We start from the raw sequence: 15,685 nt of genomic DNA, 5'->3' as shown, positions 1-15,685 counted from the left end.
CCGATTGAAGGGACTCTGCTTCTGCTTCTGTATCCTTCTTTGAGCGGTAATCGTTAAAACCAAGCAAACCAAGTAGGCACACGATGTTAATAATTTATTCGGTTTTGTCATAACTGGCACTCGTGTTTGGTGGCATGTTCTATTCTGCGCTTATATACTCCCATAAGTGAGAAAGAATAATATCATACAAAATTCGTATTGGAAATTTGTTCTACAAAACGTTGTAGAACCGTGAGTACGTCGATATTTTGATACCAGGGGTTGGGTCTTACGACAGGATTAGACGTCGGCTTAAAAAGTGAAGAAACCCTAACTAAGGGTCTTTCAGAGTTCATTTTGTGCTAAGAGCCCAGCGGCCAGCGAGTTCGCCGGACCTGAACTCGTGAACTGTCCGAAGTAAGGCTTGTGCGCGATAAAATCTGGACACCTTTACACACGTATAACTTTCTAAATACATCATCAACGAGTAAAATAGTTTGTAGAGTGATTAATATATGTCCTTACATACTGAAAATTTATTCTTATAACTGTTACAAGTACTCAGTGAATGATGGCGTCGAAGAAATTGGAGATTCGAAAAGCAATTGTGTACAGCGCCAGGGATGCCAGATTTGAAGACATTTGAATCTCTGTGAAGACATTTATTTCATGAAGACATTTTGAAGACTTTTCAAAATATTTGAAGACTTACCTTCTTATTTAAAGATACTTGAAGACAATCAATAAGCCAGCGAATAGAAAATATAATTTGATGACTAGCTTATAAATTTTGTGACTTCTATATGCAGATCATATAAATATTTCAAAAGTTATACATAATAGACTAATGTTTTTTAAAACTTCAAACGTAAAAATACATTTACACTAGCCGGTTGATAAGGTTGACAATTGCAACACATTTTAGTTATATACTGGTAAAAAATTCCCGATGGCAACATTCGTTTAAATTTTCCTTGGTAGCGGTGGCGTTTTCGACGTGTCTGCTAAAAAGGTATTTCGATCATTGTATCAGAACGCAATGACCAATCTAATTTATTTCAAACGACAAAAAAAGACAGAATTCTACTATAAGTTGTTGGGCTAGAACAATTCCTTCCTCTCGGATATGTTACCTTGGCGCGGTGGGTCGGCTTACGCCATTAGCACTGATATGGCAATATAAGACATATCCTGTCGTGGTGGTATCACATGTTGACTATTTTTGTTTGGTGCCGCGTTACAAATCTGGCATTGACGCACCAATCTACGGCATATGCATGTAATCCAACGGACATCGTGTCTTGGAGCCTTGAATGGTAGTGCAGTCAGGCAGAGGCCTTTTTCATCAGTGATAATGATGTGAGTTCTCTTCTTTTCGGCAATACTTTTCTGATGCGTTCCTTGTGACGATGAGTCGTAGCCACGCTTATACTTAGCTAGCTAGGCATTTATTGATACCCAATGTATTCGAGACATTCGTAGGGAAATGACTACTGGATTCACTGTGTAGAAGCTTTTTTAAACTAGAAACGTGGTGTCAGTCTTATTTTGTTATGTCTCTCTTCGAAATGCCATAATAAAAAAACAACCAATCATAATAATGGTATACGAACAATCTTATGACGGCTTCATTCTCGATAATTTTTACTAATAGTAGGGAATAGGCGTGATGAAGCTTTACTTTGCCACCGAAAAGTGAGTCCTATAGCTGACTCATAGCTGATCATTAGTACATTATAGATATTGACAGTTTATAAACGATTAAGCTACTTCTTAGAACATAATAATAGTCTTAGACTACCTTGACAAAGGAATAACAATAAAATAGACCAAATGCACGAACAGTTTCCACTTTTTACAAGACATAACGTACATTGTGTTTGATAGTATTGACAAAGAACAAAAACCATGAAGAACCAATAACTTAGGTAAACAAAGTAATTCGAGGAACCCATACTTCATACCTTCTGACCATAAAGATAAAAATGACATCGTACACATCAATCTATATAATTAAGAATGAGATAATGGGAGAGAATATCTATTAAAGTTGTAAATATAATGTCTTTTGAGCCAGTTCAACAGTGTCTTAATGGACGACATGATCCTTGTACGGCTGGAAAACTGCTTTAAAAGTTATCAGCTTGTCATTTTTTATAAATCGGGAATTGAACACTTTCTTAGATTTGATGAAAAAACTTCCGTCTCAGTTTCTACGATGAAGCATTGGGCAGCATGTTCCATGTGAGTCGGATAAACTGCTTCGGTTGATTTTGAACGCGTACAATGACAATAGACGTCTAAATAGCATAAAAACTGGCTAAATAATGTGACTCTGACAAGAAAATGACAAAACTGACTTTAAACGATTACGATGTTAGTTAGCATGAGACCTCTCTGACTATCTATGAACATAATTCCCTCTGATTCAGTTGCAACAGCGTCTTCTTGGACGACATGTTCCGTGTACGGCTGGCAAACTGCTTCGAACGGAATTATGCAACGGTATCATCAAAGGCCTGGTGCAGAGGTTTCTACTCTATTCAGAGTCCCGCCAGTAAACCTTCACAAAAAAAAGTTCTTGGGCTAGAACCATTTTTTTTTTAAATTTATTTATAATTCATCTGATCTTTTCGATATTCCCAGAATACCTGTCGAGAAAAAGAATAAATTTTGAAGAAATCGATGATTTTTCCGTGGATTTAAAAAAAAATTATGAAATTCTTTTTATAAAACTAATTCGTGTAAAATAAGGAGAATTGGGTCCCAAAGCCCTACCTCGTTTATGATTGCAAACGATAGTCAGGAATACTTGAACCGAAGTTATAAAAAATCTGGTGAAAGTCTAAATCAGTAAAAATAATATTTTTTATTTAAGACATATTAAGGCAAATTTTGGGCTGTGCAACATTTCAGAACGAATGAACCGTCAGCGTCATATTTTAACTATCAAAGGTTGAGTCAAGTGCCCTGCGGTGTTGTGATTCATTTCATTTATTTAGTTTACATCTAAACAGATAACACTGAATCAACAATTTGACGCCACAATACACGGTTCGAGGCCGCATCTCTCCATCCTCGGATACGCCCCACGCTCGCCAAGTCGTTTTGCACCTGGTCTGCCCATCTCGCTCGCTGCGCTCCACGCCGTCTCGTACCTGCCGGATCGGAAGCGAACACCATCTTTGCAGGGTTGCTGTCCAGCATTCTTGCAACATGTCCTCCCCATCGTATCCTTCCGGCTTTAGCTACCTTCTGGATACTGGGTTCGCCGTAGAGCTGGGCGAGCTCATGGTTCATTCTTCGCCGCCACACACCGTCTTCTTGCACACCGCCAAAGATGGTCCTAAGCACCCGTCTCTCGAATACTCCGAGTGCTTGCAAGTCCTCCTCGAGCATTGTCCATGTTTCATGTCCGTAGAGGACAACCGGTCTTATTAGCGTCTTGTACATGACACATTTGGTGCGGTGGCGAATCTTTTTCAACCGCAGTCTCTTCTGGAGCCCGTAGTAGGCCCGACTTCCACAGATGATGCGCCTTCGTATTTCACGACTAACGTTGTTGTCAGCCGTTAGCAAGGATTCGAGGTAGACGAATTCCTCAACCACCTCGATGGTATCCCCGTCTATCGTAACACTGCTTCCCAGGCGGGCCCTGTCGCGCTCGGTTCCGCCCACAAGCATGTACTTTGTCTTTGACGCATTCACCACCAGTCCAACTTTTGTTGCTTCACGTTTCAAGCAAGTGTACAGTTCTGCCACCTTTGCAAATGTTCGGCCGACAATGTCCATGTCATCCGCGAAGCAAATAAATTGACTGGATCTGTTGAAAATCGTACCCCGGCTGTTACATCCGGCTCTCCGCATGACACCTTCTAGCGCAATGTTGAACAACAGGCACGAAAGTCCATCACCTTGTCTTAGTCCCCGGCGCGATTCGAACGAACTGGAGTGTTCGCCCGAAATCTTCACACAGTTTTGCATACCATCCACCGTTGCTTTGATCAGTCTGGTAAGCTTCCCAGGGAAGCTGTTCTCGTCCATAATTTTCCATAGCTCTACGCGGTCTATACTGTCGTATGCCGCCTTGAAATCAACGAACAGATGGTGCGTTGGGACCTGGTATTCACGGCATTTTTGAAGGATTTGCCGTGTTTATGCGGTGTTTTGATAGTGCGTTTGAATCATATTATTCCTTACGTCAAACCAGACCGAAAATGTCGAGAATTGAAATTGGAAATTCTTTTCAAATTATCTTGGAAATTTATAATAATTTCAGTATGGGCAGTGAAGGAATTCCCCCAAAATTTAAACGAGAGATTCAGCTTTATTTCCACAAAATTATTTTCAAGTTCTTGCAGGAAAATTATCTGAACTCCTGCAAAGAATTCATGTTTATTTCCAGAAGAAATTTGTCTAGATTTGTCTGTCTTTCTGTCTTTCAAATACAAATCCGGAGTATCATTTGTATTTGGAAGTTTAAGGATGTCTCTTGGGACTTTCAATGTACCACATTTAAACGAAAATTTTCACAGGAAGTTAGTTTCATTTTCTCAGAAAATTTTCTTCAGTTTCCATAGAAAATTCTTACGAAAGTCTACAAGAAATTAAAATTGTTCTGGAGTTAAATGGATGTTTCTCAGAATAGCCACCGTAAATTATTTATATTTGTTCAGGAGCAAATTCTGAAAAAAAAATCAGAGGAATTTCCTAAAAAAAAACCGCCAGAGTTTTTATTAAAGACTCAGTAGAAAGTTCAGGGTAAACTCGTTACAGTTCCTTGTTGAATTCTTCCTTGAATTCCTTTGATATTTTTTCAAGAAATATTTTTGGGCACTCTTCCAGTATTTTAACTGGGAATCCCTCTAAGAATTTCTCCAGTAAATACATCTCTGGAATTCTTTCTGAAATTTCCCATGAAATTCCTCCAGGAATTCGTCCAGCAATTTCTTTAGAGATTTTAGATATTTTTTAGAAAATTTCTCCAGAGTTTCCTTTGGAAGTACCTCTAGCAGCTCCTCCATAAGTTCGTCCAGAAATTTTCTCCGTTATATCCTCCAAGAACTCCGTCGGAAATTCCTCCAGTCGCTCCTTCAGAAATTCCTCAGTTTGTTTCTTTCACGACTTCTTCCAGCAGATCTTTCAGGAATTGATCTCGAAGCTCCTGCAGGCATTCGTTCGGAAATTCCTCTAAGAATCCTTTCGGAAGTTTCTCCAGGAATTCCTCTTGATGATGCTCCGAGAATGTTGTCGAAAGATTTTCCAATAATACCTCTTGAACTAAACTTGTAGCAGTCAGGAATTTTCTTAATATTTTTGTTAATATTACTGTAAATAGTTCTCATAGGATAGGTTGTAAAAAAGGCAATCTATAAATCGCCAATAGTTTAGGATAACAGATCTCTTAACATAGAAAAGCGGGTATTTAATTTATCAATTAGCCAGGCTCTCCAAGGCTCCAAGCTCTCGAGGCCATTTGTTTTCTGGATAAGGTGGGAGAGGGAAAGCAGCACAACTTTCGTGTCAGATTATCCATCGTACCAATAAGGTCACGATTGTACACGAAGGGAGTCGGGAAATGACGTATTTCCGTTTGTGTCCGAGCCCACCTTCCTTAATCTGAGGATTCACGGACTCAATCATTTCGTCCGTGATCAGCCAATGAGTTGGAAGTGTCCGCGTTTGCTAATTTGTTTTTCAATCGTCTGAAGTATGTTTCCTATAGTGGCGTTAGGTGCAATTATTTAATTAATTTATTGTTCGTTCTCCAATAGTTTCAAAAGTGTGCGTGAATATTTGTGTGCGGTATGTTGGCAAATGCCACCATCTAGATAGGTAAAATGTGCTCTAAATGTGATATGATGTGCTTGTGCTCAAGTGTTTTGTTTCGCCAGATTGGCTAGATATTTCCCACCCGCAGCAAATTATCGCACCCAAGCGCGACGCACCCCCCGCCCTCCCTAACGGACGGAATATTCCTGCCTGGCGATCATCACCTGCCAGAAGCGGACCGATCCGTCGCCATATCGGTCCGAGGGAAGGCCAGGGGACCTCCACGTGGACGAGATCCACCAGCCGGCAAGCAATCGCCATCGCGCCGCGTCGGCTTCATTAGGGGCCCCATACACGCTCCGACATGTTGTACAACTTTGACTCCACCCCCAGGAAATTTGGTTCGGTCGGAGTAAAGTCGGACCGTCTGTGGGCAAGTTGTACGACTGTTTGACAGTTCAACTTGCCCACAGACGGTCCGACTTTACTCCGACCGAACCAAACTTTCTGGGGGTGGAGTCAAAGTTGTACAACATGTTGGAGCGTGTATGAGGCCCCTTAAGAAGCGTCATCGCCGGCGTCAACAAGCCGGGAGAGTCGACCCCACCGGCAGGTCATCGACTGGGTCAGTATACCCACAACAAACAGGTGAGTCAACAAACCTTTTTTGTTTGGAGTGCGGCGTCCGAGGAGGGCGCCACGGAGGAAACGTTTTTTGTGCCAGTCGTAGACTGATGACCCGAATGTGCTGCTAAAGCCAAACATTTTTTCGCGAGTCGGAAAGCCTGCCGACCCGCTTGGGTCCGCCATCACGGACCCGTGAATGAGTTCATGAGCCCGTTTTGCCACCACCGAAAAATCCCGTCGAGTAGTAGGAGCGCAGACTAGTCAGCAGCTGCGCTGCGTGGAAGAGTGACGTCACATTAAGACATACCGCACAGAGCACAAACGAAAGAGAGAGCTAGGGAAGAGAAACCGCACACAATATAGGACAGAAATTATGAACGAACAGGAACACTAAAACGAACAAACCACAAACCCTGAACCAATATGTGCCCCTGTTAGTAATAAATATGCTATGTGTTTGCCTCAATAAAATGTTTCTCTGTAGTCCTCCTAGCCATTTGATTAATTGATTGTGTTTAACGTCACAGCGCGAATTGTTTGTAGTTTCGAGTCCCATCCTCCAATGTTGAGTTTGACTGTGGGTTGTTTATGTTTCTTCCAGCTTAGTAATGGTTGCAGGTGAGAGGAGAGAGTCTGCCGATGATGAGAGGCGCACTCCCACGTAGAGTGTATTAGGTTCTGGTGGGCTCTCACCGACTCTTTGAGTGTATGGTGTGGCTGTACGGTATAGAGGGAAGATAGGGTGGACCCAATTTGGCACTTTTCGTTGTGTTGTTGCTGGCTGGACCGATCCATAAATCCTTATCGGGAAAATCAAAATGGACTTGCCTTGAGAGAGTCTCATCCGGGCAAAATAAATTGGGCCGTGGTCTCCTTAATGGAGTGGTGCTTAAACCACGTGCTTTTTACGACGGATCGCTCCGTGCAGGCTACAAACTCTGGAGTTTCTCTGATATTTCCTTCGGAAATTCCATCGCAATATTCCTGAGCAATACCTCAGGAAGTTCCTTCAAAAAGTTATCCAGAAGTTCTTCCGGAAATTTCTTCAGACATTTCTTCAGAAACCCTTTCAGTAATTGCTCAGGAAAATCCTCCAGGAAGTCCTCAGAAAAATCCTCCTGGAATTCTTCAGAAAAATCCTTCAGTAATTCTTCCAGAAAATCCCTCCGGAATTTCTCCTGTAACTCCTCCGGAAGTTCCATTAGCATTTCATCCGAAAGTTCTTTGGATGTTCCAACAGCAATTCTCCGAAATTCCTTCAGATTCCTTTAGGAAGTCTCCGAAAAATCCTTAGAATTTTTCCTGAAGTTTCTTCAGAAATTCTTCCGGAAATTTCTTCAGAAAATCTTATAGAGTTTTTTCAGGTCATTGGAAGTCGGTATTAGCCATTTCACGGTGAATTTTTCCGAATCCTACGGCAATTCTTGAAAAATAAATTAAGAAGAATTCACAAAAATTCAGTTAGAAAAATCCGTTGGAATTATATTTAAAGACTCATTAGGAAATCCAAGGAAAGTCGTTTCCACTCATGAAGATTTAAAGAATATTCTCTTGAATTCTAACTATTTGTGTGTAAAATAAACGATACATAAAACAAGGAGATGATTGAAATTCAAATCTATGGATTTTGAATTTTTCACTGATGATCATAATTTTGATATTGAAGACATTTAAGACTCAACTGTGAAGATTTTGAAAATATCCTGGCATCCCTGGTGCAGCCGCAATTAAAATTCAGGACTCTCAATCCAACTGGCTGAAAACTTTGTGTTCACATGAACACTGCTCATGGCGTTTGAAATTTGTCGATGCTTGTTTGACGGATTTTATGAACCGTCAGCAGTACGCGAAGGTGAAACAATCCGGCACGTATTATTTCTCGGAAATTCAAATGTTATCAGCTTCCGCATCACATGAAGCATAGACAATGAATGAAGCCATTTGAAGTGAAAACTGTGCTACACCAACTACAGCTTATTTTGTTCCTAAAATTATGTGTCTGGTGGCGCGAACAAGCCTTATGTTTGAGGCCGCGTCTGCTCGAAAACATCATGTTTTGTGCATGCAATTATCTGGTAAAATACCATAGTTGCAAAGCCTTCGTAAAAGTACGTCACGCAAAAATTGTAATTTTCTATACCTATACCTGGTTTCTATTAACATGAATTTTAATCACTAGGTAATGATTTTCACATTTTCAGTAGCTACATTGTACCCATACGATTTTTATTGGTGTACATACATAGAACAAATTGACATGATGTCCGCCGATATGGTTGAGAGTTATTTACCATTGCACGATATTGACGACATGATAGGACCTACTGGTCTGGTTTCGTTCAAGTGTATCAGCTGTAATATTGGGTAAAATGGAATAGCATGCTGATGTAGGAAAAAGGTCTTCTGACGGTTCTTTGTGAGCTCATGGTCCATATTCTTTTACAAACGACCAATACCACCAATCGTGTATTTTCGCAGCCGATTAGGATACACAATGGATCTTGTCAGTTTAGGAAATATGTTTTTTCCTACAGCTTTTCACAACTTTTTCCTGGGGAGTTCATGCAGCCCCCTCGCTCCCTGAGCGCTTATCGCATCCATGACCGACTGGGACTGTATTGAATGGTGCGTTGCAGTCCGGTCGGTGCTACTAGGTATTATTAGACTTCATTGGCCTCCCACGTTGATAGTTACCGCAAATTAGCATTATGTCAAACCATAGATTTAGGAATATTTTTACGTTTCGCGTCATCGCTCAGTAGCTGTGAGTGAGATCTGCGCGGATAGATCAAGGATTAAAATGATAGTGGGAACTAGAGTGTACCGAGCGTGTTCGAGCAGATATTCATTCACACTTTAAGCACAGAAACTGGTTATTGTTTGAATACGGTGGTTCGATGATAATTAATTAGTTACTTCAGTGCTATTGACTTCGGTGACAAATGCTTGATAACGGATATTCAAATTTTCAATTTTGTGGCATATTTGTGGTAAGTTTTCGTTTATATGGATCTCTTGGATGTGGTTTTTATGTAACTAAATGATTGTAAATGGATCTTGAATAGCAGCGATTCTATTTTCATTAGTTTTGTAACAATATTCTGTTTTTCTTTAATTCTATTTGATAATTCATTTATTTTGTTTATCATGTTTGGAGATAGGTATGTTTCTGCAGAAATTGTACCGTTATGAGAAGTGTTTTAGAATAATCATAGCTTTCATGTCTCTGAAAATGTGGGCACTTATTAATCCATCTGAAGTTCATGGGCGTATGACGTGTTATTGATAATGCAAAACATGTTCAAGGAAAATTAAAATTTAGAAGTCTTAATCTCATGTTTTTTTCAAGTTCAGAGAAACAACACTAAGGACAATCAGCTCATATTTCTGATAAGAAATGATTTAGAGCTTTTATTGGAATGTCTTTTTGCCAAGGACAAGTTATGCTCCATTTAATTCACCACTTGTTGGAACTTTACAGAACGTTTCGTCGGTCAAGTACGTCAAAGTACCAGACACTGAAGGCGGCCTTACTGTTGAGGTCGATACGAGTATCTGTTAGCTGCAATCAAGTGGTGGAATAAATAGAATATACTCTTCTGTTTATACCTCGAAGTCCTACTATGTGATTTATCTTATCAAGCATGGCAACTTCTAAAGAAAACTCACTAACTATGTTCGGGTTCATATGATCTGGATTTGACTAACAATAGAGGGTCTTGTTTCCCGGACTAAAAAAATCCAGGATTAAATTTTCGTTATCTCAGGATATCGGGATCCGGATAAAAATAAATTGCAATTCAATTTCATATATTTATTACATTTTAAGAATAGTAAAATATGTATCAGTTCAATTCACTAACGAATTGCCACTTTTTCTCGTTGTCTCCCTCGTTGCAATACGGTTTAAGAAATGTTAAGGCGTTGATGCTTGAATTCGATAAAATAGACTTCTTATTAGTGCAGTTATTTCAGAATTAGAATAAAGAACACTCGCTCGCTCAACCGGTGATTGGTAGATGGCCCAGTTCTTAACAGGTATTGTAGGTCCTTATAACAGAAGTGTATGAAAATCTAACTGTCGCCGTTGGGAGTATTGATCGAAGTGGGTTTAATGGATTTCAATCCATGAATACCTTATCTAGACTCGATGCTAGTTCTTCAGTTACTTCAAACAGAGCATGCTCCTTATCGATGGAATTATTCAAGCTACGACGCATCTTTCTGTTTCTGGTTCATGGCGCTCGTCATTTAGAATCGGAATCATTTGTTGTATTGCAGCGACACGGAAAGTGACCGCTGCAAGAATTCTTACAGCTGTGGTATAAATTTTACGATGTTTCGTGCAGCTATCAAAATTTTTCCAGATGGAAGCCGAAAGGAGAGAAAAATCTGCACACCCGTTAGTATCCTGCTCATCGACGATGGTTTGCTTTTTTGGACAAACTTCAAAAAAAGCAGATGATTTTGGCCAGTGGAGATATATCAGCCACTGATTTCTTCCTCCCCTTCATACGGGAGCTTGGCAGAAGGAAGGTCGTGTATATGTGCCATCACAAATGTTGCCCTCGCTCGCTTTCATCGACTTCATAAAACATTCTTCATGCCTGCCGTATCCTAACGGAACTATCAATTCTATACTTTCGCCTCTAATGCTATCATGAACATGTACGGCAAAGTTTGGAAGATGATAGCATTTCCATATCATTGTAAATCGTTTAACTTCACGTAGAAGTAACACACAATCATTAATTTAGCTCATTAAGTCGTTGCATACATACGCCACGTTGTCAAGCAGCTGAAGGCGTGCTCGCCTTAAAAGTTCTGAAAAGGTAACAGTAGCTGGGATTATATCCATAAGAAATCCTGTTAGCATGTTACTCCCTAATCTCAATCTTTAATCATCATCACTCGCATTCGTTTTGTCGATCGATCGCTCGTGATACAATCAACAAGATGAAGTAACACTTTACGAAAGCAAGAATCCATGCCGATACGAATAAGTGCGTTTTTTCAAAATAGCAGAAACTGGTAACTCAGCGATTGACAGAAGCACGGATGAAAAGAAACCCAAAATTTATGGATTAGATTCACTGAGTATCGTGCTCTCACGTGTGACGAAGACATACGAACGAAAGCATAGCATTCACCACTGAGCGGCATCTCAAGTGAAAGATGATGCTATGTACGAATCAATAACCCTGCTTAAAGCTGTGAATTACCCTTGTTTGATGTATTAACCTTATTTGCGTTAATCCGTTACCCAGATACAGATGATTTTATTATTCCGGATTCTAAATGGACATAGCAGCTTCCAACAGAGATGATGTTCCGTCAGATTTAGAAAATGATGAGTGGTTGCAGCTTTAACAAATTAATCAGCTAGTGACGAGAAGCGATCAAGCTCAGCAGAATTCGAAAATACCTTTCTTCACTTTGAGAGCCATCTTATAAGTGAGAATAGTTTGATGTCTCGACGTTCGTCTATTCATTTTGAATTGCATCGTGCAATTTCAAGATAAAAGGTTTGGCTGGCTATTCAGTTTAGATAGCAAAGTCTAGTCAACAAACATTCACTAGTTGAACTAACATCAGTGTGATGATTTAATTCAGCGTTGTGTTGAATTATGTCTAGCACTATTCTTATCACAACTGTTCAAGCTTTGTTCACACAATTTTGGCGAAGTTATACAACTATAACATCTCATTTTGAAAACAACAATTAACTGATTCGTTAAACCTTTATCAAGCATTTTACTAAGCCTCAATTCAGCTACATGTCAATTCTTCGAAAATAATAACGCATAGAGAGTAAGCATCAGTAAGATCTCCAATGAACGTATTTTGAAGCAATTCGATTTTCATATAATCATTTTAAAATTTTCCTAAATCAGAGTCTCGAACTGCTGTCATTTGATCATCCGCCGGTAACGTTGTCATCCGCGCCATCCTTGATTTGTTAGATGTGTCACTCAATGCATAACATAAATAATCTTATTGTGAATATGAATCATATGGCTCTTATTCAATAAGTCGATCTGTCAAACTACAGTTTGTTAATAACTGTACAAGATTTTATTTTAACCATTGTTCAGCCAGTCATAACTATCGCACACTAGGAAAAATACGTAAAAAATAATGTCGATAAACGATAAAATAAAATCAATTAATACTTTGAGATTATGAAAATAAAATCAATGTATATTCGGCCTTCTCAGAATCTCTTAATAATCGGTTTGCGATATGATTGTCAAATGCTAAGATTATTCCAATTTCGCCGCAATAAAGATCAACATCCATGCGATAATATTGGGATTCCACATCAAAGATTCAATAATTTCGAGTGTTATTCAACGGCGTTATTTCCGGCTTTAGTAAATTTCGTTAGTTAGTAAAAATTAGTTCAGCATGATTTTTTTTATTGCTCAGAAGTTTTGTTCGTTATAATCTCCGACACTTAATAAATCACGAAAATAAAAAGCATGTTTTTTCCCACTGCGATAGATCAGAGTGAAATCCAATGGTTAAGAAGGACAAAGGTTAGAAGGATGTCTAATGCCTGCTTATTAATTTACTATTCACTCAGATTCAGCCCTTTCAGAGCATCACATCATGGTCAGACAGAGAACTTTAAAATCATTAGTTCAGTACATTGTTAAACTTCACAGTATGGGAAATGTGATAAAACAAAAACGTAAGTTCGACTTCAAATAAAGGAGTAAACAAATAAATAGGCTATGTCAGATATTAGTTTGATATGCTGAAATGAAATCTGTCAGCAAATTATTCAGCATCCATTTATTCAGCTATGATGATCACTAAAAACAATAATTCAACCTAGATGCTTATTTGTAGCTTGTCGTTGTTTGTTGGGGGTGAGGTTAGTCTACCGAGATTTCATCAACAGCTGGACCAGAAACTTTCGCTGGAATCAGTCTTAACGAGAACTTTCCACTAAACAGTAACGGTTTTCTTACTCCTCATCGACAAGTAGATTTTCCTGCTTGCGGGAAACAACATCCTTCTTCTCTTTCCTTCTTGGAATCCTTCTTTCGTCTATTTATTCGCATCATCCAGCAGCTCGTATTCAACGTCAATAAAAGGATAATTTTGAGTTGCGGATGGTTTATCTATACCTTCTAGGGTTGTTGGCGCCTTTAAGATGCATGGGAAAATATACGTTCATGATGTGAAAATAGTCGGCGGTCGAGTAGAGTCACTCAAGTCAAGTTGCACAAATGCATGGTACAAGTGAAAACGATATGGTTGTACACCAAAGCTGAAAGTATGCTCTTTGGGAGAAATACACTCTTTGCGACCCACAAAGGAGTAAAATTTGATCATAAAAGGATAAGTTTTACACTTTTCCTGTTTTATGCATAAATGTTAATCATTTAGCATAGCATAGCATATCTGACCGCACATTATACTGGGTTGGCTGTTGATAGGGACGTTAGATGCGCCAGAAAAACAGCCTGGGTTGTGTTTTTCATTCAACGATCCCTTTGTTCAACACCTGGAGGTCCTTACGATCAGTGGGGATTTGGGTGGGAAGATACCTACTTAAGAAGACGGAGAACTCCTGACCTTCATAGGTATCTGGAGTTAGATTTGGATGGGTTATTAGGGGTGCTTTTCTTGGCGAAAAAGCGTAAATATATATTTTATTGCTTGATATTATAAAAGGTGATGTTTTGTTCTTGAATGTAATATGAATAAATAGATTTTGACAAAACAATTGCATTGATTTTCCAATCTACGCATATTTCTGAAATAATAAATTGTAGTAATATTAGACTTTATAGTGTGATGCTGCTTAAGAATCTTCGTATCACACCAATGTTTCTAAAGTGAACTGTAGTAAATGAGGCGGTATACATATAAAATAATTGTCCTGGATATGTAAACATCAAGGGAAAGATTATTAATCTGCTCCGCAAACCTGAACTTATAACTAGAATAAATAATAACAAAGTTTAGGAAACAAAATGACTGGAGTTATAACGAGCTGTACGACGTACATCAGTCTACTTGAACAGACTGCAATATCAGCCTACGTTTAAAGTGCCTGCATATAGAAGTGGCGAATACTCCTATCTTTTAAAACCTTGTCCCGATTGGAACCACAATCTGACAGCAAACGCTTGTTTCAATTTGAAATTGCCCTCTTTGATATTCTGTTAGCTTCACCTGAGTGTATAAAAGTTTCTGAAGGAAAACAAAACAATGAAAAACGCACACTCGAACGCAACTGGAAACGCAAAGTCCATAGCGGAAATGAGGTTTGCAAAAGCAGGAGTCATTCAGTAAACGATTTTCTGGAAGAAAGTTCGCTCGTGAAATTGAGGACACGACATGGCGCAGTCGGCGGTGAGTAATGGCAGGAAATACCGTGTGGGCAGGATGCTACAAAGTGCGAATAATGTAGATCAGTGTTAAAAAAAAAAAAAAAGATAAAATATAAACGGAGCTGCAAGTCTCAGGTCTCTGTAGCTAACAGTATATAAAACAGAGCTGTACCCCATGGAAAAGAAAAAATGAAAACAGAGCTTGCGAGTCTCAGGTCTCTGTAGCTAACAATACGTAGAACAAATTATATCCGAAAAAAAACAGAGCGTGCAAGTCTCAGGTCTCTGTAGCTAACAATATGTAGAACAAACCACATACGCAAAAAAAAAAAAAAAGAAAATGAAATAATAAAATAAAAACAGAGTCAGAGTCTCAGGTCTCTGGCAAACAATTATGTAGAACAAACGATATCCGCAATAAAAATGGAAAACAGATCGTGCAAGTCTCGGTCCTAAAAATATGTATAGTTAGTTGGCCTAAAGAAAAAAAAAAAAAAAAGGGGATGACAGCCTCAGGACTCTGAAACAAAAAAATAAATAAATAACAGAGGGAATCAGAAAGCATCTTAGATGTGAAAAATCTATAACGGAAGTCTTTCGCAAACGAAAAAAGTTACATTAGAAACCTAACTCATCCGTTTAATTTTAGATTATTTATTTCTCTCATTGGATACTAGATGCAAATAAAACTGGCACTTTATCAAAACGTAATATAAGATGGAGCGCGTAAAACTCCAGGTTGTGGCGTAAGTGTAAGAAAATTGTTCTGTTTGATTCTAGGAAAATATGTGCGACACCGAAGTATATAGAGGAAGAAGTGGAAGACGAACTATCGGCAGTTAGCAAAACAGCTGACCGAAGAAGAGCGATAAGAGAGAAGATGGCAGGCGAACTCGAAAATCTCGTAAGGAAATTGAAGCGCTTCGAGCTGGCCTTACAAGGGAAGCAATACGTAACTA

The 15,685-nt window shown here is 39.1% G+C and overlaps 1 protein-coding gene across 1 annotated transcript in view; it reads left to right on the top strand.

Annotated features, from left to right (window-relative positions):
• The first annotated feature begins 6,986 nt into the window (after positions 1-6,986).
• The window catches only part of LOC134204071 (uncharacterized), a 22,738-nt gene continuing 14,039 nt past the window's right edge, over positions 6,987-15,685 (top strand). Inside the window, exon 1 of the mRNA XM_062678902.1 lies at positions 6,987-6,996. Coding sequence (XP_062534886.1) covers positions 6,987-6,996 — 10 coding nt within the window. The remainder of the gene's footprint in view (positions 6,997-15,685) is intronic.

The sequence above is a fragment of the Armigeres subalbatus genome, unplaced genomic scaffold, assembly GCF_024139115.2.
Source record: "Armigeres subalbatus isolate Guangzhou_Male unplaced genomic scaffold, GZ_Asu_2 Contig38, whole genome shotgun sequence".
Lineage (NCBI taxonomy): Eukaryota > Metazoa > Arthropoda > Insecta > Diptera > Culicidae > Armigeres > Armigeres subalbatus.
This window is presented reverse-complemented; position numbering and strand designations above follow the sequence as displayed.